The sequence below is a fragment of the Talpa europaea genome, assembly GCF_964194135.1.
Source record: "Talpa europaea genome assembly, chromosome: 13".
NCBI lineage: Eukaryota > Metazoa > Chordata > Mammalia > Eulipotyphla > Talpidae > Talpa > Talpa europaea.
The window spans coordinates 42274605-42295782 of NC_140080.1; the positions used below are offsets into that span (position 1 = coordinate 42274605).

The window sequence follows — 21178 nt, forward strand, 5'->3', positions numbered from 1 at the left end:
TTACACAGGGCATCTGGCTGTGGAGAGGAAGGGAGCTGAAATCCAGCCTGGCTTACAGACTCATGGCCCTAGCCCTTCTCTTACTACCCATTAAGAAGGGATACCTTCTTCTAATTCTCTAAAAGTCACTCTGGGCTTGCAGCAACCAGTCCCCTCCCATTGGACATGACCTTTCCATGGTGACAGAGGGTAAGTTGTCCCTTCTCTTGTTCAAGGACTGCCCACATTGCACCATCCCTCTGGCCTCCCCTTGGATCCGCTCCATCAGTGGCCTTTCTTTCCCCATCTCCAACCTCTCTGCAGGCTCCTTCCCCTCAGCCGTGAGTGGGCACGAATCTCTTCCAACCCTGAAGATGAAATCTGCTCTTGACCTGACACTGTCCCCATAGCAACCACCCAGCTTTTCTCCTTTCTCTTGCGTTCCCTCCCTCCTCATTACCTATCCATGCCTCAGCAGCGCACACACTGGTTTCTGCCTCCACCTACTGCCAAACCTACTCTCTGGCCACCAGTGACCTCCTGATTGCCAAACCTGATGGGGGTTTCCAATGTGCCAAGATCCCATTTGCTGTATTCAGTTGTCTCTCTCTTTCAACTGTTATTGAAACAGTTCACTGCCTTGGTTTCCATGACAGTAGTTGCTGCCGGATCTCCAGACACCTCTCAATTCTCCTTCTGTTTCTCCTTCACCCAATCTTTAAATGTTGGTCTCCAACATTCCATCCTGAGTTCCCCTCACACTCCCTGGTAACTTCACCCCCACTCATCGTTTTATGTACCATCTTGTCCTGATAACTCCCAAACCTCCCTGTCCATCCCACCTCCCTCTCCACAGCAGAGTCATCTCTTCAGTTACCTGCTGGCCATTTGCTCCTGAAAAATGCCTCAGTCTCACTTTGAAACTGACCATCTTGCAGCCGAGCTGTAAGCACACTGTCCCGCCAGTCTGGAAGCCTGAAATTGACATTGACGCCTTTCTGCTCCTGATCAACCACAGAGTCCTACCAGTTTTACCTTCTCCATTTTATACCTGACCCCCGAGCTCTCTCCATCTCAACTCCGTTGTTGAGCAAATTTATTTACTGCCTTGCTCATCATAAGCACTCAGGTTGATAGGCCATATTTTTTACTGGCCATTGTTGAAATTTCATCTTCTCTTGCTTATATGATATATTGGTCGCTCTGCAGTTTTGCTCCCTGCAGACCTGTTTTCCATAGATTTTTCTAAAGTGAAAATTGACTATGCTGATCTCTTGCTTAACAATCCAGTGCCTATAGACAAAACTTCCACCCCTTCGACCTGGCATCCCAAGTTACTGTCACCTGACTCTTCCTTCCCTCTCCAGTCTCATCTCTTGCCATCTTTCTGTCTTGGACCTCAGACTCAGCCACGCTATCTGCACTCGTGCTATGGCTTCCTGGCCCATGTTACTTGCCCATGTTATTGCCTCCACCTCTGGAATCCTCTTTCCTGCCCCTATCTGCCAAAACTTATTTTGAAACTCGGCTCAGATCAAAACATCTTGGGGGCCTCCCTGGTGGCGCAAGGAGTTAAGCACCACACTATGAAGCAGATTGCTTCTAAGCTCCAGCATAGAAACTGTCTCTGATTCATCTATTTTTGTAGCTTCAGAGCCAATCACAGCACCTGCACATAGAAAACATTCAATAGGCACCCTGCTACATGAGCAGAATTGTGTAGTGTGTGCCTGGGGAAGGACACAGGGGTGACTAGGCTTAAATATGGGGGTGATGTACAGCTAACAGATATGACTCTTCTCTCAGGGATACAGTCACTCTACCCTGAACCTGCAGTGGGTGGGGCATGGCAGAGACAGCATTTGAGCTCTGCAATACATAGCATGACTGGAAATGTGGCAGGATGGGAGTTTGGGAGTGGCGACTGGGTCTGTGGTATGAGAGGCTGGACCTAAGTCTGTGATCAGCCTGGTAGGCTAGTCAGCCATGACCTTGTCCTTGATACATGGATATGTGTCTTTTGTTGTCAGTGAGACAACTAAGGAATATTTCTCTGTGTATTTTGTATTGCCTCAAATGGAATTCTCTGTTCATCTCCTTGGACCAACTGCCAAGAAAACTGAGAAACAATAGAATACAAATTTTAGTAAGAAACACTTCCCATCATTTCTGCCATTTTCTTTACCTAGAGTCCTTTTGTAACAGGATGGTCCCCAGGAAAGGGGAAGTTCCAGGTTCCCTGCCCCACCCAAGGGAGGGTGGAGCTGAGCAGGGAGAGAAGAAGCTTCAGAGGAGACTGAGGAAGGAAGGAAGCAGGATGGGGAGCCAGAAGGAGACCTGGAGGGGGTGCATGGAGCAGAGAGACACGTGAAGAAACTGCACTTGCCTTTTGGTCGTGGTTTGGGTGACACAGATGTGGGTGAGAGACCCTTGGGGAGGTGACAATGGCGGTTTTTGTCTTGATTTTGATTTTGCTCTTTTCCCTCCAGACTTGTCTTGTGGTTTCTGACCCTTTTCTGTGGGTCCCCACTGAAAGATGCTTTGGACTTGTGGCAGGCTTTGGGGCCTTGCTCTGGGCCAATCCTGCTTGGATGGACTTTTACCCAAGAGGGGACGGGTAACTTTGGGTGCTTGATTTAGAAACTATACTCTTTGCCTTTCCTGTATTGTTTCCTAATCGTGTTAAAGTCTCATATGTTATGTGTTGATGCGGCGGATGGCAGAACCTATTTAGACAAGGCAGGTTTGCAGGGTCAGGGGTACGCCCCCCACTCCCTGCCCTGTAACACTTTCACTTGTCCACCTGATTCAAAACTCTCCCCCTTTGAAGATAAGTTACTTACCAGGCCATTCTGGGCAACATATGTGGGCAGACCGCTTACTAAAGCCCAGTGGTCAGGGGGTGGATTCCTAGAAAGACCAGAGGCAAATGGTCACGGATGCTGTAGAGACAGTAGGACAGAAAACTTGAGCCAGGGTCTTCGCCCTCCCTCTCTACTCTCTGTCTATGACTTCTCTATCTTTGATGAGACCCAAACTTGATCAAGCCTCTTAATGTCCAAATTTAGACAGCAAGGAAAGACTGATAAGTAACATTTTATAGATTGCACATTAATTTTGCCCAACAAAAGAGATAACATTTAATCAACAGGCTGTTACGGGCTGCAGAGCAAGAACAGGTTCCACCATTTCTTGCCATTAATCGTCCATAGAGTTAGCTCAATACTCTAGAATTCCCACCGTTAATACTTATATAGAGTTAGCTCAATACTCATAGCTGAGTGGAAAATTCCTCTATGGTGAGCTTCTACCACATACCAAGCACTGAACTAGGTGGTTTACATACTTATTTATCCCTTGCAAGGATATTAAAGTTTTGGTGTTATGACCTTTTACTCGCTTATTGTAAGGAAAAATACACCAAAAAATGCACTCAAAAGTCACCAGTTGTTCAAAAGTCAACATCTGTGAAGCCACACCCACACCCAGAGCAATGTGCACACCAGGAGGCCCTTGTGCTGCCTTCCAAGGGCACCTTCACCTGGACCCTAAAGTCAACCAGTGTCTAGACACTGAGAGAGCCACAGTCTCGCTTTTTTGCGGAGTTTCACAACTTAAGGATGCTTTCCTCTACCTTCTAGTTTGACTTTTGCCTGTTTTTCGACTTCATTCTTTTTTGCGTTGCAGTAACTTGTTCATTTTATTGACCTAGTTTTCCCTTGTGAGACTATAACACAATTGGTCCATTCAGCTATTAGTGGACATTCTCCCCAGTCTGAGCTAATATAAACAGTGATGCCACAGCCTCTGTGGTGTCTGTGTGCTTTTGATTCTAAGTGGCCTACAGCATCTGCACATATGGTATATCTCTTTAAAAGATTGAGAAATTTCTCCTCTATGGAGATAATTATGCATGTTTCCTTTATGTCACAAATGATATTAACCAATTTTCTAAAGTTAAACCAATCCTGTATTCCTGGAATAAATCTGGAATAAACCCTACTTAGTCATGAGGTATAATTTTTTTCAGTTATTATTTGCTATACTTTTACTTGGATATTTGCATCTATGCTCACAAGTGAACTTTGTCTGGATTTTTCTTTTCATAGTCCCCTTGTTGGGTTTTGGTATCAAGTTCATTCCATTCATTCATTTTTCTATTCTTTGGAATAATTTGGATGCACTTTGCCTTATATCTTCCTTGAATATTTCAAAGGCATCTGGGCCTGTGGGAAGGTCTTTTTGGTGTTCTATTTCTTCCTGTCTTGTGCTTAGTAAGTTCTATTTTCTAGGATTTTGCTTATTTCGTTTGATTTAAAATTTTTGGCATAATATACTCTGACTATCATTTTAACATCTGTGTATTTAATGTGTCATTCCTTTTTAGTATCTGTGTACTTCACATATCATTCCTGATACACCTTATTTGATTTTCTTTCTACTTTTCTTGTTCTGTTTTACCAAGGATTTCTCAATTTTATTAATCAATTCCAAGTACCACTTTTGGCATTTATCATCGTTTTTCTTTTCTTTTTTTAAGGTCATGTTATTAAACGTATACAGATTTAGAATTATAATATCATCCTGTAACAGCAAGAGAATGGCCTCTTTACACTAAGTGACTATCTCTACTAATGCTCTCTGACATATCTATTCTTATCTGATTTTAGTACAGTTCTGCCAGTTTTCTTTTGCATTTTTCTTTGCATTTCCTTTAGGATCTGCATGGCACATATTTTTTCATCTTTTTACTTTCAACCTCTATATTATTACCTTTTAGATAGGTCTCTTGTAAACAGGATATATTGTTTTTTGATATCTAAGAAGTCATCCGTTCTTATATGCAAGTAAGAAAGATAAAATTCTCACAACTCATGTGCTGCTTTGCTTTTTGAACTTGCAATCATTACTTCATTAACATCTACAGAGTTCTCTAAGCATTTAGATATAGATTTTTATCATATTTTTTACCCCTCCATTTATATTTTGTGCCAATCAAAGCAACTTTTTGTTTCAGTGAAGAGTCCTACTATAATCTCTTTTAAGTCATTTTCTATTGCAGTGAAATTCAATGTGGATAGAACCCACAATGCATATACTTAACTGAAGTAACAGTAATACAAGTGATTGTGACCAAGTTCACGCAGAGCCAGGCAATGACAACCACATCATTGCTGCCTTCTGGCTGACAGTAATCACATGCTGTCATTGATTCTATTTCAGAAATGTCCCAAAGTAGAAAATTGTGTCTCTTAGAATCCATGCAGTGTGACAGCTTTCCTTCTTATCCAGCCTGACAACCTGAACTGGAATATTAATTTATACTTAAAGATACATAAATATATATATAAATTTATAGATGTTATATTTATTTATTATTATATTTAAAGTTACGTATTTAAAATTAATGTGTTTGAATTTAAAGATCATCTTAATGTGCACTTTTTATTTGTCCCACCTGCTCTATGTCCTTTCTAAATTCGTATTTTGTCTTCTCTTGGTTAGAGGAAGTCTTTCTTTACTATCCAGCTTTCCCTTTTTAGTTTGGCTGGCCTGGACTGGGGCAGCCACTCAAGTTATTTACAAAAATCCGGAGCCCACGTGTTCTGGAAGTTAGATGTGGCTCTGTGAGCAGGGGCATGACTGCCGCTCTGGAAGGAAGGTCAACAGCAAGTTTGTCCTGTTCTCACTTGCCTTGGGTCAGGTTCGTCTACCTTGCAAGATTTAAAACAGTGGCTATAGCTTACACATTATATTCCAGCCATCTTCATCACCAGCAATCGACACAGAGAGAGATGGTAAATAAATCTTTACTTATACCACTAAGGTCTTGAAGTTTTGTTGCCACAGCATGGCCTAGCCTGTGCGGGTTGGTACAAACATTGGTCTAGAGACAGGACTGCCATAACAAAGGACCCAAAGTCTGTGACATAGATGGAGGTGGGTGGAAGGCAGCAGGGGAGTGTTTGGAGACCTGAAGGGTATGATGCTGACAAGTGATGAGATGGGGGAAGCTCTGACCGTGATGCCTTAGGAGGCAGAGGATGATAAACCTGCCCCCTGGGGAAAGGGGTTAGAATAGCATGGTTGAGAGTATGAATCTGCCAAGGTAGCTGGGGAAGAGACCTAGATGAGCTTAGAAAACAAGGAACAGAGAGAACCCAGAAACTCAGGACCTGAAGCACTTTCCCTGAGAACTGCATTATCTGGCTGACAGAATCATTACAATTTGGGCTGCTGAGAAGCATGAAGGTAGGTGGCCTCTCATACCTGTTACGCGGGGATTAAGGAGAACAGTAACTCCCTTCCGTTGGAGCAGAGAGCTGGGAGAGACCAAAGGTGGGGCTTTGCGGGCTCAAGGAGTCTGGCTTGGACTGGAGAGAGCAAGGGTCTCAGCTGTGGGTGTGGCTCCTGGCACGGGGACATAATTCAAATAGATCAAAGGGTGAACGATTTTTGGGGCGTGCTCTGCTGACCCCAAATCACTCAAGCCTGTCATTGAAAAGGACCTTGACTGAATCTTGATATGGCCTTGGTGTCCCCACACCAAGAGGCAGGTTCAAGTTCAAGGTATTGTCCTCTCGTTCTTTCCTTTTCATCCTCCTTGGTCACATAAGAACACCTTGGAGATTTGCTTGCCTTAGGGGCTGGGTCCCTTGGGGGCTGGGTGGCTTTCTTTGCCAACTTCCTGCTTTGACATTTGAATTGTCCCAATCAGATTTCATAGCCTTATTTTATAGATAAGAAACTGAGTCCCAGATGGGTCCACTTTGGGACCTGGTGCTGGAACTCACAGCACTTGAGTCGGGATTCTGTACAGTGGGGCTTTAATCAAATCTTTCCGCAATTGGGGCTTTCCCATGCCTCCACACTGCCTCCTTCCTGCTCTCCCTGCGGCTAACTGAGTGTGTGGCCCTCTTGGGCTTGGCTAGTGTTGATCTTGGCATGAATGGCTCATGGACATTGATGACATGCTGCAATCTATACATTTTGATTAGAAACTTACGGTATTACTTTAATATCTTCTTTGCCATGCAAGATGTAGTCAATGACCTTGTAAAAGTTGATTTCCTAGGCAAAAGAGAAGGAGAAATAGACCTTATAGTCCAAGACAGAACTGCAGCTGAAGAGTATCCATGAGAAAGGTTTTGTTTTGACAGAATGCCTTGTGGTTTTCTGGAAGCACCAGCTTGACCAGAACTTCTTCTAAGGAGTGGCCTCAGCTGCCTCTGGGCCTCACTGTCCTCAGCTGCATCTCAGAGTTCAGTGCCCTCCTCCTCGAAACCAGCTCACAGAGGCCAGGCAGGGATTGGTATCTGGGGCTGGAAAGAGGGAAGGGAAGTGCCCCCAAGGGACTCTGGAGGGTCAGCTACAAGGAGAAAGCCATAAAGATGGCTGCTGGAGTTAGTGGTGGGGATCAGGGGTACATAGAAACACTGCCAACTGGCCATCCTCTAGGTAGGGCTCGGCAACACGGTCACAGCCCCTTTTCATTAACTCGTGTACTCAGCTCTTCTGGCCGACGTTCCCGGCTATGCCTCCTGCCTCTCAGCTGTCACCCCTCTTCCATCTCTTCCACCTTGTGGTACCATGAAGACGCCCATTCTATTAAGTGGGTCTGTTCAGTTACGTTATTCCTAACAGGAAGGTGGTTCCTCTCCTTCACTCTCCAGGGAAAATCCCACCACCTTATTAGAGTCCCTGAACACCCATGTGTGATGGGCAGGTTAACAAAATCAGGACCCCGAGAGATGGGACTTATTTGCAATAAGACAGTGAGCCAGGGGCAGGGCCAAGACCTTGTGCTATGTTCCTGAAGGTTGAGAATTTATGATAGCATTACTCTCTAGATTCTAGGTATCATCTAGAACAGAACCACTCACAATGTGGTCCCTGCACTGGTTCCAGCCTGCATACTATTTGTTACCTTTCCATGATGAAACAGACAGGCATTCAGAATTGGTGTTTAGAAAGTTCTATAGTACTGAATTAGGTTAGGTCTGTTGAAAAGAATTATTTTAAAAAGGCCTTACTTTTTTTTTAATCAGTTTAAAATTGTTTCAATTTTATATTTCTAATATTTTATCATATTTTATCATATTTAAAAAAGTATCAGCCCCAAATAGATTGGAAATAAAAAAACAAAACAAAACTGTTGCTTTACTCCACAGGTATTTTGACAAGTACTGCCTCCGAGACTTAAATATAGAGCCCTCCCCCTCCCACAGGGCTTCTTACTCAGGACCTGCATAAATAGAAATTCTTGACCCAGTCAAGGATATTAGAAAGCCTGTTTGATCGACAGGTCTCCCACTTCCAGGAGACACACTCTGGCTAAACAAAAGGCAGGAGCTCAAGCTGATCCAATGATGCCAACAACCCCATATTTGCTCCCAAGAGCGGGAAGCATCCAAGTATTGGAGCAGCATCTCCGTGAAAAGGAGAGGGACATTGCAGAGCATTGTATGGGCACCATTTTCCCCATGCCCACTTACATGCAGCCTCCTTGGGTTACAAGTCCCAGTATACCATGAACCAGACTTCCTGAGCAGGGGAGCTACTGGGATTTAGGTGTAGAGCGGAGCAGACTATCTAGCACAGAAGACAGGCTGGTGCACTCTCCCACTTCTGCAGCCTGACTTGCACCCTAGCACTGGTGGGAAGGACACTTGGAGGAGACAGTGGAGGAGAGACATGTAGAGACACTGGGAAGAGGCAAGTGGGTGAGAGACACAGGGGAGGATGATCCAAGTCCTTGGGAGTGAAAATGGCAGGCTGTCCTGACTTCATGGTGGATTCTGTGGTACATTTTGAATTCAGAATCTCTCCTTTGGTCCCAGCTCTTTGGTAGCTACTTAACCCCTCTCCTGTGGCTCCCTGCAAGAAAAAATCTTAGATTTGTGGCAAGCTTTCTGTCCAACTCTGTTTGACTGGCCATTTGCCTGTAAGGAGATGGAGAATTTTGGGAAGACACTGAAAACATGTTAGGAATATCCTTTCTTTTCTTCTCTCTTTACGCACGATTCTGGTAAGATATTTTGCACTAAGAGTCTACCTCCTTTGCCTTTGCACATGAAAATGGCTGGATCTCTTTCAGAGTTTGCACCCATTCAACAGTTTGGGGCCCCTGGTTACTCCTAGGTCACAAGCTAATACAAGGGGAGACCAGATGAACCCTGGAGTATAATGAATGGGATGAAGAAAACATCTAGAGTGAAAAGACTCAATTTCCAATCTTGAAGTGCATTCTCTGAATCTCAGTTCAGAAGTTCAGAGTAATATTAGGTCAGTGGGGTTTGTTGTTGCTGTCAAGTTGCAGAACTCTTTACCCAAACAGCAGGGAGTCTAATCAGATAAAGCAGGTAAAAGGGAAGCTGCCCGGATGGAAGCAGAGTTGGGCACATAGTGACCCCATGTTTCCCTTTGTTCTCTCTTACTCCCTTTTCTGTCCCCCGCTCCACCCCCTCCATTAACCCCTGTCCAAGGTAGTCACTGTATAAGTCTAGAGTTCTAAAGACAACTTGGGGAGTTGTAAAACCCGGACAAGATAATCCCTAAAGTCATTTTCAGCTATGATTCTAAGGTTGTGTTTGGAGAGGTAGCAATATCTCTCATAGATTAAAACCAACCTGTTCTTTTGCCCAACAATTCCATATGTGGTAATAAGCCCGATAGATGCCCTACCAAAATGTGGTTAAAAACACTGTGCCCCAGTCAGGGTTCCCTCCAGACTACTTTAAAAAAACTGGAGAAAATATCTTGTCCATCATTAGGAGCATGATTACACAAGTGGGATGTCTGCATAGAGGATTTTTAGCATGTCTCTGGAAGGAGAGAGCTGATCTGGACTGATAGGGAAAGACATAGTTAAGTAAAAGTAAGGCACATATAGAATCAACACATTTGTCAAAGATGATGGTGGCAAAATGCAGAAAGTCTGGATATTCATAGACATTCCTGAAAAGATGTCTGCTAACAGCCTCGGGAGGCGGCCAGGTGAAGGGGAGGCAGGACTTTTCCAATAAACATAAACACATTGTGCTAAGAACATTTTTCTATAGTGAACATTGTCTTGTAGACAGTTCTAGAAAGAAAAGGTAGATGCATTGTCTGCCAGGACTTTGCTAGAGTTCAGTTTCTACCAGGGAGGGGGAGTACTTCTATAACCTTCCTCACCTTATGGAGTCTCTGTCTGTCCTAGAACTTGTTATCTCAGCACTTAGACAAGCTGCTGGCTCCCTGGGCCTGGCAGGCTGCCCTACTTGGAGGTGTCCACGAGACTCCTTCAGAAAGGTTAGAAGTAGATGTCCTTTGAAACCCACAGGAGAGTCAATTTGCTTTTACAGAAAGCAGCACAAAAGACCAGTGTGCCATAGGTAAATAGGATTTTTTTCCCCACACACTGTAGCTCAAGTTGCCTTCAAGGCCATATTCATGTAGGAATTTACCAGTTTTGGAAAGTCAAAACTGAACCATCAGTGAGCACCTTTTTTCACCTTCCACTGGAGCAGCTAACACTATTAACAGAGGGTCTTTGAAAGAGCCATAAATACAGCATAGCCAAATCATGGTACATGGAAATACACTAGTTTTAAAATGAGTGCAGTTTTTGTTTTTTCCATGAAACCTAAAGCTCAAGTAACTTTTAGTGATTCTCTCACACACACGACCCCCCCCCGACATTATGTTTTTTCCTTTGAAAGTGTATGTAAAAGTGTGTGATTTTATCTGTATGGATTTTTAATTTTTTTAATTTTTTTAAAGATTTATTTATTTATGCATACAAAAACTGGGTGCAGGGGGTGGGGGTGAGAGACAGAGTGGGGGAACAGAACAGGCAGACTGAGTGAAATACACTGCTGAGGGGAGCAGCGGGCAAGACAGGAGAGGTTTGCTGTGCCATGTGGGTCACCTCCCTGGCCGGCCGGGGATGAAACTCGTGCTGCAGAGACTGCGGATAACTTCACAGTGCTGTGCATAACCCCTTGTGCCACCAAGGAGGTCCTGCATGCATTTTTAAAGTGGGTTAGTGTATGTTGCTTTCCTTAACTTTGCAAAGGGATAAATGTCCTAAAGAGAGAAAATGAGGAGTTGCTGCTCTAGGCAAAATTGAGAATCATGGCCTCCATTCTTTCCCAGATGTTCCTCATCATCCCGGTGTCCCTGGCCCTTTTTCCTCCCCCTCCTTTTTTAACCTCAGAACCCTCAGGATGTTGACTGATGTCCACTGGCTTTTGAAAGTGTCTGCTATGTGAATGTCCAATATCTGTTTTTATCCTTGTGACTTACTTTTGGTGACTCAACTCCTATGGCCAGGGAATTTAAAACAAAAATAAACAATTTGTATTATCTCAAGTTAATAAGCATCTATAAAGAAAATACAAGATGATTAAGTACACACTACTGAATGAAAGTAAATATTTACACAATATGTCACTGGTAAGGGATTAATATCCAAGTTATATAAAAAACTCATACAGTTCATCAATTTAAAAAATCACCCAATTAACAAATGGGCAGCAGATTTGAACAGAAAATTCACCAAAGAAGATATCCAGAAGTCTAAAAACAAATGAAAAAATGTTCATCATCACTCCTAATAAGAGAGATGCATATTAAAACTGCATTGAGATAACACTTCACACCCGTGAGAATGGCCTATATTAAAAAGACCCCCAACAACAAATGCTGGAGAGAATGCAGGGAAAAAGGAACCCTTTTTCACTGTTGGTGGAAACAAGAACTGGTGAAATAATTATGGAAAGCAAACTGGATTTATCTTAAAAACTTGAAAATAGAAAACCTGTACAGCCTGGCAGTCCCACTCTTAGACATATATCCACAAAATATATGAAACCATCAACAAAAAAATGCATTATATTTCAAAATGTTCATGGCAGCATTATTTACAATAGCTAGGGCAATGAAGCAGCTTAAATCTCCTTTGATGGATCAAGATGTGGTACATACACACCATGGAGTATTATATAATCATAAGAAAGGATGCAATGCAGCCATTTCCCACAAAATGGAGACAATCTGGGAGAATTTTGAGAGAACTATGAGAATTATGAGAGCGTTATGAGCAATAAGGGATATTAATCCCTTATCAGTGACATATTGTGTAATAGATGCTTTATAGATGCTTATTAACTTGAGATGATACCAATTGTTTATTTTTGTTTTTAATTCCCTAGCCATAGAAGTTGAGTCACCAAAATTTTTTTTTAAGATTTTTTTTAAAGATTTATTTATTTATGCATACAAGAACTAGAGTGAAGGCCAGAGGTGTGGGTGGTGAGAGGATTCACCAGAGACAGAGTGGGGAACAGGACAGGCAGATTGACTGAAATACACTGCTGAGGGGAGCAGAGGGCGAGACAGGAGAGGTCTGCTGCGCCATGTGGGTAGCTCCCTGGCCAGCCAGGATCCAACTCCTGCTGCAGAGGTTTTGGATGGCTTCACAGTGCTGTGCTTAACCCTTGTGCCATAGGGAGACCCACCAAACATATTTTTATTGTTGATATCATGGAAGGTATTGTCAGTATTTTCTTCTATGTATTTTATTGTTTCAGGTTTTATATCTAAATCTTTAATCCATTTGGAATTTGTTTTTGGGTGTGGTGTTAGCAAGTATTCCAATGCAAGCCAGATAGTATGACACCTCCATTTCTCTCCTTTTTTCCATTAAGTGTTGCTTTTGCAATTTGAAGCCTTTTGTGGTCCTGTATAAATTTAATCATTTTTGTTCCATTTCTATGAAAAATACTGCTGAAATTTTGATGGGATTGCATTAAATTTGTATACCATTTTAGGCAATTTGGTCATTTTGATTATATTGGTTCTTCCCTTCCATGAGCAAGGGATGTCCTTCTATTTCCTATTTCGTTATCTAAGTCTTTTAATAACATCTTGTATCTCTCCTTCTACAGGTCTTCCGACTCCTTTGTTAGCTTGATTCCAAGGTAGTTAATTATTTGTGTAGCAATTATAAATGGAACTATTTTCTTAATTTCTTTTGCATCTTGTTCATTTTTTATAAGAAAAAGCTATGGATTTTTATACATTGATTTTGTATAAACGTGTAAAAATACTGTCACTTGGCTGTATTTTTTAATGATTTCTAATAACTTTTTGATGGAATTTTTACAACCCTCTATATATAACGTCATTATCTGCAAATAGTGATAATTTTGCTTCTTTTTCTACTTTATTCCCTTCATTTCCTATTTATCTGATAGCTCTGGTCAAACCCTCTGGTACTAAGTTAAACAGAAGTGATGACATTGGCCATCCTTGTCTTGTGTCAGATCTAATAAGAAAAGCTTTCAGATTTTACCACTGAGTATTATGTTGGCTGTTGGTTTATGATATGTGGTTTTTATTATATTGAGGTTCGTTCCTTCTGTTCTTATCTTGGTTAGAGTTTTTATCATAAGTGGGTGCTGAAACTTATCAAATGCTTTCTCTGCACCTATTGATATTATCATATCTTGATTTTTTATCTTCACTTTTGTTGATATGATATATTACATTGATTTACATATAGTAAATCATCCTTGTATCCCTGGAGTAAATCCCACTTGGCCATGGTGTATAATCTTAGTGACATAGTATTGAATTTGATCTGCTAGTATTTGGTTGAAAAATTTTGCATCGATGCCGTCAGTGATACTGAATTCTAATTTTCTTTTATTGTGCTCTCATTGTCTGCTTTAATTACCATTATGGTAATATTTGCATCATAAAATGTGCTAGGGAGCATTCCTTCTTATATATTTTTTTGATGATTTATTTATTTATGCATACAAGAACTGGGGTACAGACCAGAGGTGCGGGGTGGGGGTGTAAGAGGATTCACCAGAGACAGAGTAGGGAGCAAAACTGGCGGATCTACTGAAATGCACTGCTGAGGGGAGCAGCAGGCAAGACATGAGAGGTCTGCTGTGCCATGTGGGTTGCTCCTGCTGCCAGGGGATCAAACTCGTGCTGCAGTGGCTGACAATAGCTTGATAGCACTGTCTTTAACCCCTGCACCACCAGGGAGGCCCACCTTCTTATATTTTTAAAAACAATTTGAGCAATGTGGGCCATAGTTCTTTAAAAGTTTGATAGAATTCATTTGTCAAGTTGTCTGATGCTGGGTTTTTGTTTTTCTGAAGGCATTTTAGTACTGTTTGAATTTCCATGTTGGTGATCATTTTGTTCAGTTCATCTTGGTTGATTATGTTGATCTAGAAATGTAGACATCTCTTCAAGATCATTGAATTTATTGGCATATATTTGTTCATACTAATCTCTTATGAACTTTTGCATTTCTCTGCTATATGTTGTGTTTTCTCATCTTTCATTTGTGATTCTGTTTTATTAATGTTCTCTCTCTCTCTCTCTCTCTCTCTCTGTTAGGTTTATCTATTTTGTTTATCTTTTCAAAGAACCAGCTCTTAGTTTCACTGATCTTTGTTATAGTCTTTTTGATCTCTATTTCATTTATTACGATGTTTATTTTTATTTCTTAACTCCTACCAACTTTAGGTCTTACTTCTTTCCTCTTTATCAAATTTCTTTAGAAGTGATTTGGGTTGCTTATTTGGGATTTTTTTTTTTTTTTTGCTTTTTAATATGGGCCTATATTGCAATTATCTTCCATCTTAAGTCTCATGGTATTTTTTAATTTTTGCTTTGATTTCCACTTTTATCCAATTTCTATTAAGCAATTTAATCTCCATGTATTCATGGTTTCCCTAGTTTTTTTTTCTTTCTAATAGTTGATTTCTAATTTTGTGGCATTGTGTTCAGAGAAGTTGTTCATTATAATTTTGATCTTGGTGGTTTTGTTGACAATTGACTTGTGTACCGAGATATGATCTACTTTTGAATATGTTCCATGCGCACTTGAAAAAAATTTGTATGCAGCAATTTTTGGTTGAAGTGTTCTGTAGATATGTGTTAGAACTATTTGATCTAGCTCCTCATTTAAAATTGTTGGTTCCTTTTTATACTTTGTCTTGTTGACCTGCCCATTATTATAAGTGGGATATTAAAGTGTTTGTATTATTGTGTTGTTATCAATATTTCTCTTGTTGTGTTGCTAATTATCTTATATATCTCGGTGCTCCACCGTTCAGTGCACATATATTTATGAGTGCCATTTCTTGTTATTGTATTAGACCCTTAACCATAATACAGTGTCCTTCTTTATGACTTATTACTTTTCTTAAAAGTCTATTTTATCAGGTATAAGAATAGCTGTTCCAGCCCTCCCTGGTGGTGCTGGCGGTTGAGCGCCTCACTGTGAAGCTGTGTAGGTTCACAGCTTCAGTGCAGGTTCGATCCCGGCCAGCCGCCGAGAATCCCACATGGCGAAGCAGACCTCTCCTGTCTCGCCTGCTGCTCTCCTTAGCAGTGTATTTCAGTCAGTCTGGCTGTTCTGTTCCCCCCTTTGTCTCTGGTGAATCCTCTCACCGTCCTGTGCATCTGGCCCGTACCCTGGTTCTTGTATAAATAAATAAATCTTAAAAAAAAAATGAATAGCTGTTTCTTTTTTGTTGTTGTTGTTGTTGTTGCCACTTGATAGTGTAACTGTTCTCCAATCTTTAACTCTAAGTTTATGTTGTCTTTGTTGGTTAGGTGAGTTTTTTTTTGTAACAGCAGAAGGTTGAACTTTATTTTGAAATCCATTCTTTTTTTTTTTTTAAAGATTTATTTATTTATACAAGAACCGGGGTACAGGTCAAATGTGCAGGATGGTGAGAGGATTCACCAGAGACAAAGTGGGGAACAGAACAGGCAGACTGACTGAAATACACTGCTGAGGGGAGCAGCGGGTGAGACAGGAGAGGTCTGCCTTGCCATGTGGGTTTCTACGTGGCCAGCGGGGGTCCAACTGGCACTGCAGAGGCTGCAGACAGCTTCACAGCGCTGCTATCAACTGCCTGTGCCACCAGCTGAAATCCAGTCAGCCACTGTACATCTTTTGACAGATGAATTCACCCCAGTTACATTTGAGGTGATTTTTGAGATGTAAGTGCTAATTGCCATTTTGCTATCATTTATCTTGTCTTTTTTAGTTTCTATGGGCTTCCTATATATATATATGTTTAAGTTCCATTTCCATTGTCTTATGAGTTATTTGTATTGTTTTTTGTTTGGTGGTTCTACTGAGCTTAGTATATAATGAGCTATTTGTGTGACCCATCTGGTCTCTGCTGGGTCTAGTGGACCATATTGTTACTCTCCGCCTGCTCCTCCATGTTAAGTAATTTAGGTGTCTGTTGTTTCAATATTCATTTTTCTGTTGCCTTACAATAATCCCTGTAGGATTTCTTTCATATGTAGCTTTGTGTTGATAAATTCTTTTACCTTTTACTTTTCAGTGAAGTTCTTTTTTTTTTTTTTTGAATTTATTTTATTATTTTTTTTTTTTAATAGAGGCATGTTTTATTTATTTATTTGTTTGTTTGTTTTTTGTTTATACATGCACTGGGTACAGTCAGAAGCACGGGAGGGTGAGAGAATTCACCAGAGCCAGAGCGGGGAGCAGAGCAGACAGAAGGACTGAAGTACACTGCTGAGGGGCGCAGCGGGCGGCAGGAGAGGTCTGCGCGCCATGTGGGACCCTCCTCAGGTGGCCGCGGAGCAGCCGGGGATCGAACCAGCGCCGCAGAGGCCACCGGGAGCTTCGCAACCCAGCGCTCAACCGCTGCGCCACCAGGGAGGCCCTCAGTGAAGTTCTTTACTCTTCCCTTTTTCTTGATTGTCAATCTTGCTAGGTAAAGGATTCTGAGCTGCAGGTTTTTTCTTTAAATATCACTTTTCAGGCCCTCATGCTTGTAATGTTTCTGTTGAAAAGTCTTCTGACAGTTTAATTGATGTTCCCTTACAGGTTACCCTTTTTCTCTTAATAGTTCTAATACTCTGTGCTTATTAGGTTTCAACAGCTTTATTATTATGTGTCTGGTTAGCTGGTGTTATTTTGGTGTCTGGTTAGCTGGTGTTATTTTGTTTGGACGTTTTTGGGTCTCTTTGATCACAAATTCTAATTCATTTTTCCAGACTAAGTTTGTGTTCAGTGATTATTTCTTTAAATAAGTTTTGTATGCCTTTCCCTTTTTCTTCTTCTGGGATCCCTATAAACAGATGTTATTTCTTTTGAAGCTATCCTAGAGTGCTCTTATACTTTTTTCATTTTTTAAATTCTTTGTTTCTCTTCCTTGTTCTATTCTTATGTTCTCCAACATTGTGTTTTGGAGCTCATTAATCCTCTCCGTTGCTTGTGTATGTCTATTACTGAGGAACTCAATTGAATTTTTAAAGTCAGCTATAGTGTTTCTTAGTCTATTATTTCTAAGTGAAACTGCTTCGTATTTTCATTATCTTTATTCTTTTGTTGTTTTGTAGCCTCTGTATTTTTAGATTCCATCAGCATTTCCAGGACTGTTGCCCTGAATTACCCTTCTGTCCTGCTCTGCAACCTCTCTGACAAGGCTCCTTTCCATTTTTACGGTTGTTGTTGTGGCATTTGTACTATGTTCTTCGATCTCCTCATTTGCTATTTTGTATGGGTCTTAGTAGGGATTGATTTTTAACTGTGTTTTTGTATCTGCATAGTTGGGGACTGGTACAGTGAGGGATAGCAGATGATGAAAGAGGATTGGAGCAATAGGCATCAAAACATTCTCTCCAGTAGACACAGGAACTTGAACTTCCTGTTGTGAAGTAGTTCTTGGTGGGGAGTGGCAGGTGTTTTGAATATCTCAGCCTGGACATCAGTGGTATTTGCCTCAATAGGGAAGCTCAGGTGCTCTGATCCAATTCAGACCACAATTGTTGTATATTATGAGCATCAGCTGAAGATAATAGTTCTTGTTCTGTTGCCCTCACCCCTGCCACTGCTTAGCAATACACCCTCCATCCTGGCTGCCTGCTCTTGCATCCCCTTTCCCAGTGCAGTTCTGCATCTCAGTATTGGTGTGTGCCCAAGTAAATAGTCGTAGAGGCGCTGTACCATGGCCACTCCTCCCTCTTGTAGACAGCACTCCCCCATTATCATCTAAACTTTGTTTTTTTTTTTTTTCTAATTCTTTCTCCCTTTCTGTCAGGGCTGATGGTCTTTTTGTGTGTAGTGTTAGCCAGTTGCTCCTTCAGGGTTTTTGTTTTGGTTTTTTTTGGCTTTGTTTTATACCAGTTTTGTTGTATTTGTTTAGAGGAGGTGAAGAGTAAGGAAAAATGTCAGGCTTTTCTGCCCTCCCACCATCAGGATAGATGATGGATCCTTGCAGTCCTGAATGCATGCCTGATGGCGGACACCTGGAATAGGGTGTGGGCCTAGGTAGATGGGATTCACCTGGGCTGAGACTGGGCTTTTAAGGGCAGCATCACGGGGACGCCAGCAGAAGCCGTAAGAGAAGCCGAGAAAGAAGTAGCAGAAGCCGAGAGAGAAGCAGAGAATGCCGGAGAGCCCAGATAGAGTGAAGACTTGCTGGAGGCTGGGAGGCCTGCCAGCTTCCCGGCCCCCCGTATCCCTGCCTGCTGTGTACCTGGTAAACCCCAATAAAAGCCTGCCAAAAGCCACTGAGGGCTCTGACTCCTCCTTTACCTGGTCTGCTGGATCAGAAAACCTGCACTGTGGTATTCCTGACCCTACAGGAGGTGAGCCCAGTATCTTTACTACCATCTTGACAGACGCCCACATATTATTTTTTAAATATGAAGTGTGATGTGACTGCTTTTGGGGAATGTAGGGTAAGTGAAAATTGTCAGGATTTTCCGCCCTCCCACCATTAGTATTAATGATAGGCACCTGTGGGCTTGCATGTGTGCCTGATGGTGGACACCTGGAATAGGGTGTGGGCATGTATAGGTGGGCACAGCTGGGCTGAGAGATTGGGCATATAAGGGCGTGGACACCAGTAGAATTGTTGCAATGGCAGCAGAAGCAGCAGGAGAGAAGCAGAGGTAGCAGAGAACAGAGTCCGCAAGAGAATGAAAGAAAGCCCAGAAAGAGTGAAGACTCGCCGGTGCCTGGGAGGCTTGCCAGCCTTCCAAATCCCCAGCCTCCTTGCCTGTCATGTATGTGGTTGCCACACTACAAACGATGGAAAAAGCTCAATAAAAGCCCGATAAAACCACTGAGGGCCCCAGGACTCTCCTTTACCTGTCTGCCTGGATCATAGAGAAACTGTTCTGTGCCATGCTAGCACTACAGGGAGCTTTGGATCCAAGAGATGGGAAAGTTAATTGGTCAAATTCAAACAAAAGCTTCATTCCTAATGTAAATGTGGCACATAATGTGTTAGTGAGGTTAGAAGGCCAAAGGCAATGTTAGAAGGCACCATACGTTGAGAAAAGCACACTGGGTTTGAATTTATGCAAGGATTTGATCCCTCTGGACCTCAATTTCAACTGAAAAATGAGCATTATAAGGCTGTTTTCTTCATAAACTCACTGAGAAGACTAAATGACATAACATAGGGCAAGGGCCTGTCTGGTCATGCGGTTCAGCCTGGTTAGCCATGATTATTGGAGAGCCTGCTGTGTGTCAGCTTGTGAGCCACTTTCATGACCACAGCTGAACTAGGTCAACTTAATTACATAGGCAATACTGATGGAGATAGTAAAACTTGGAGAGGTGCTTGAGCCCATACAACTAGCTGGAAGAGAAATGATCTACACACAGACTTTGCCCCTCCATACCCATACCCTATTCAGAAGATCCATTTGCCAACAGTACCTGCTGTCTCTGGTCCTCACGTGGGTTTTCCTCACTAGCTCTGTCCTAGACGTGGAACTGGGTTTGGAGATGAATTCAGTGATAGTACCCCAGGTGTAGGAAAATCAAGGACCAAAGGGTTATTTAATCATGCTCACTTTATAGGTTTGCAACCAATCCAAACCCAATCCTTTGTCTTCTGACTTTTTTCTGTTACAACTGAATACCTATTGTAGGGTAAGGAAAAATGTCAGGCTTTTCTGTCCTCCCGCCATCAGGATAGATGAAGGATCCTTGCAGTCCTGAATGCATGCCTGATGGCGGGCACCTGGAATTAGGGTGTGGGCATAGGTAGATGGGATTCACCTGGGCTGAGAGTGGGCTTTTTTAAGGGCGGCATCACGGGGACGCCAGCAGAAGCCGAAAGAGAAGCTGAGAAAGAAGTAGCAGAAGCCGAAGCCAAGAGAGAAGCAGAGAACGCCAGAGAGCCCAGATAGAGTGCGGATTTGCTGGGGGCTGGGAGGCCTACCTAGCACCCCTGCCTACTGTGTACCGGGTAAATTCCAATAAAAGACCTGCAAAAACCACTGAGGACTCTGACTCCTCCTTTACCCAGTCTGCTGGATCATAGAAAACCTGCTCAGTGTCATTCCTGACCCTACAAGCACACAATACAATCCTTGTAGACTTAGTATTCTATAAAGAAATCATGAAATTGTGTGGCTAAAAGAGCAGTTTGAAACTGTATAACAGTAGGTTATAAAGGTTGTTTCAAATAGGGCCTCCCCTGGTGGCGCAGCGGTTGAGCGCTGCGTTGCGATGCTGCCCGCAGCTTCTGCAGCGCCGGTTCGATCCCCAACTGCCGGAGAGGATCCTACATGGCACACAGACCTCTCCTGCCATGCCCGCCGCTCCCCTCAGCAGTGTTCCTTGCCAGTCTGCCTGCTCTGACTCTGGTGAATTCTCTCACCCTCCCGCACTTCTGATTGTACCCAGTGTTTGTATAAATAAATCTTTTTTAAAAAAAAGGTTGTTTCAAATATATGGTAGACAATGTAGATTCCAAGGCTGGAGTTTTTTCCGGTGTATATATGAAGCTAATTAACTTTAAATTCCCATAGCTTAAATTAAAACTAAGTAAGTTCTGTCACACACACACACACACACACACACACTTTATTTTGGGTATGGTTAGTGATGGTTGGGTGGATTCAGGCCTCCTAGCAGAAACTGATAGACCATTTCAGACAGCTTAAAAGGTCTATGGGAAGGGCACTGGAGTAAAACTCAATTTAAGGACATGACACTGCCTTTTGCTTATCCTATGTGGCCTTGGCTAAGGTCATTCACAGGTTCTGTAGGCCTTCTGAGTGACGGGTATGTTTACCCAGTATCATCTTCATATCCCTATATCTTTTCAGATTCTTTAAAGCATTTGTGCCTAATGTTTAAATGAAGCAGTTTTTTAAGTCAGAGGTCATAGACCGA

At 42.3% G+C, this 21178-nt stretch overlaps 1 protein-coding gene across 1 annotated transcript in view; it reads right to left on the minus strand.

Annotated features, from left to right (window-relative positions):
* The window catches only part of PDE6A (phosphodiesterase 6A), a gene marked incomplete at both ends in the record, with an annotated part of 101261 nt that overhangs the window by 64607 nt on the left and 15476 nt on the right, over nucleotides 1–21178 (minus strand). The window contains 2 exons of the mRNA XM_084252418.1: nucleotides 2823–2889; nucleotides 6986–7050. Of these exons, the coding sequence (XP_084108544.1) occupies nucleotides 2823–2889; nucleotides 6986–7050 (132 nt within the window). The remainder of the gene's footprint in view (nucleotides 1–2822; nucleotides 2890–6985; nucleotides 7051–21178) is intronic.